This window comes from Sciurus carolinensis, chromosome 11 (genome assembly GCF_902686445.1).
Source record: "Sciurus carolinensis chromosome 11, mSciCar1.2, whole genome shotgun sequence".
In the NCBI taxonomy this organism is placed as follows: Eukaryota; Metazoa; Chordata; class Mammalia; order Rodentia; family Sciuridae; genus Sciurus; species Sciurus carolinensis.
In genome coordinates, this window is record NC_062223.1 from 71,967,570 (window position 1) to 71,970,186 (window position 2,617).

General features: G+C 39.2%; 1 protein-coding gene across 1 annotated transcript; it reads left to right on the top strand.

The window, feature by feature from the left end:
• Positions 1–765: 765 nt before the first annotated feature.
• On the top strand, positions 766–1,728 carry LOC124959913 (olfactory receptor 52N2-like). The gene has a single exon (XM_047518394.1). It carries the CDS (start codon positions 766–768, stop codon positions 1,726–1,728), a length of 963 nt encoding a protein of 320 aa, XP_047374350.1.
• The last annotated feature ends 889 nt before the right edge of the window (positions 1,729–2,617 follow it).

Below are 2,617 nucleotides of genomic sequence, written 5' to 3' on the forward strand. Positions count from 1 at the left end.
TAATATTCTTCTGTTTCTTGTCAGGAATTTCCTTTGAAATGCTACAAAGTGAAAAAAAATGATATTGACATCAGATGGAGTTTGAGTACTCAACATACAAAATTCTTACTAACTCCAATATTTAAAAATTCACATCCTGCATATTTTACTGAGAATCTACAATGTATTATTTTGAGTGAGTTACATATGGGTCATTACTGATGTATTTTGTATGTAAGTATGAACCTTCCTCATAATCAGCAAGTCAGGACAAAAGGCTAATTTTTGAGATACTGTTAGAACTGGAAAGTTAAACTCCTGACAAGAATTGGTCAGATTGGGGTGATTCTGTAATCACTCATGTGATTTCTTTTGCTAAGACTCCAGTAAAATTAGCATGGGAAGAGTCTGAGAGTAGAGAACGGAAATGGCATATTGTAAGAAATAATAGAAGGGTGGTCTAGCTCATGATTTGTACTGTGCTGGTGTCTGAGCACTGTACTGGAGGAAGGTGTAGAAAGTGAACATAGTTACTTAAACACTGTTTACCAATGAACAGGGAGTATACTTTTTTTTAAATTTATTTTTATTGTAAACAAAGTTTTTCTTTTAAGAATTTGGAAAAAAAAATCCTGGCTAGCAAAACAATGTAATGTGAATATTTATGGCATTTGTGGGTCATACTGTCCAAACCAGGTTCTCTTCCCGGTCTCTAACTGTTTCTTCTTCCTCTGTGTGTACAGCAATTTCCTTTGAGTGTAAAATGCTCCCCTACTGTCAGTCATCATGTCTGGAGGCAACAGCTCCTGCCTGACACCGGGATTCTTTATCTTGAATGGTGTTCCTGGGCTGGAAGCTGCACACATCTGGATCGCTCTGCCATTCTGCCTCATGTACATCATTACTCTTGTGGGGAACGTGGGGCTCATCTACCTCATCGGTCATGAGCAGGCCCTGCACCGGCCCATGTACTACTTCCTGGCCCTGCTCTCCTCCACTGATGTCGCCTTGTGCACCACCACTGTGCCCAACATGCTGTGTATATTCTGGTTCAACCTCAAGGAGATTGACTTTAGTGCCTGCCTGGCCCAGATGTTTTTTGTGCACATGTTGACTGGCATGGAGTCTGGGGTGCTCATGCTCATGGCCCTGGACCGCTACGTGGCCATCTGCTATCCCTTACGCTATGCCACCATCCTCACCAACCCTGTCATCGCCAAGGCTGGTCTTGCCACCTTCTTGAGGAGTGTGATGCTCATCACCCCTTTCACTTTCCTCACCAAGCGCCTGCCCTATTGCCAGGGCAACCTCATCCCCCACACCTACTGTGACCACATGTCTGTGGCCAAGGTATCCTGTGGCAATGTCAAGGTCAATGCTATCTATGGACTTTTGACAGCCATTTTGATTGGGGGCTTTGATATGATTTGTATCTCTGTGTCTTATACTATGATCTTGCGCACAGTGGTGAGTTTGTCTTCTGTAGATGCTCGTCACAAGGCTTTCGGCACCTGTACCTCCCACATAGGTGCTATAGTCATCACGTATGTTCCAGCGTTATTTACCATTTTTACTCATCGTTTTGGAGGAAAAAACATTCCCCACCATGTCCACATCATTATTGCCAATCTCTATCTGATGTGTCCTCCCACTCTGAATCCCATTGTCTATGGAGTAAAGACCAAGCAGATCCGTGAAGGAGTGATCAAGCTATTTTGCAAAGAGAAAGAGGACTTAGATATGAAATAGATTCATTAATTAACACCAAAAAACAAATAAAGATAATCCTTTAGAGGAAATTTGAGTGTAAAATTTTTAAAAACACTGGAAGCTTACAGAAAGCAATATTCATTGAATATGTGCTAAGATATTGATTAAAATTTTTGTAGAACTCATAACAGAAATTAATCATACAAATTAAGAACAAGCATCCTAAATTTGAGTTTTTTCAAAAAATTCCACAGTAGTGTCATTTTGAGGCTATTTAAAATAACTATATGACAGAGTTTCCCAATGTATTTTGCATGATGAACAGATATCAAATAGTATGTACATGAAAAGAACATCTTGGTACTTTCTCAGTCTATCAAGAATGTTTTTGAGGGAAATTCATTTAAAAAAATCTCGAGTGACAAAAATCTTTAAATCTTATTGAATTCATTTATGTCCACTACTCTTTTCTCTACATACTTTACACAGTTTGTTTCAGTAGTGAAAATAATCTTATGTGTAGCTTAGTAGTGTTGACTTCCTACCATCAAGGAGAACAATATTCATATATTCCTATCAATATGATCTAAATGACATGGAGACAGTCAAAGGAATACAGGCATGGGGACTTGAAATGTAGCACTATTCACAATAATCAAGAAGTGGAAACAACTACAAGGTCCATTAAATGGTGAATGAATAAAGAAAATGTGGCAGAGGGGATTCAAGATAGGTGAAGAAGAGATACCTAGAACTCACCTCTTGCTCCATCAAGATGACCTAAAGTAACAGGTGTGGAGCTTCATTTTGAGGTGAGTGATCATGGGAAAATCCTGGAAATTAGCAATTGAGAGATTGAAAACTTGCAAGATTCAGAAACCTGGGGCAACAATCTACTAAGAGAAATTACCTGATATCTGCCACCTTG

Excerpts from the sequence above, each read along its gene's own strand:
- LOC124959913 (XM_047518394.1), top strand. The coding sequence starts at position 766 with ATGTCTGGAGGCAACAGCTCCTGCCTGACACCGGGATTCTTTATCTTG.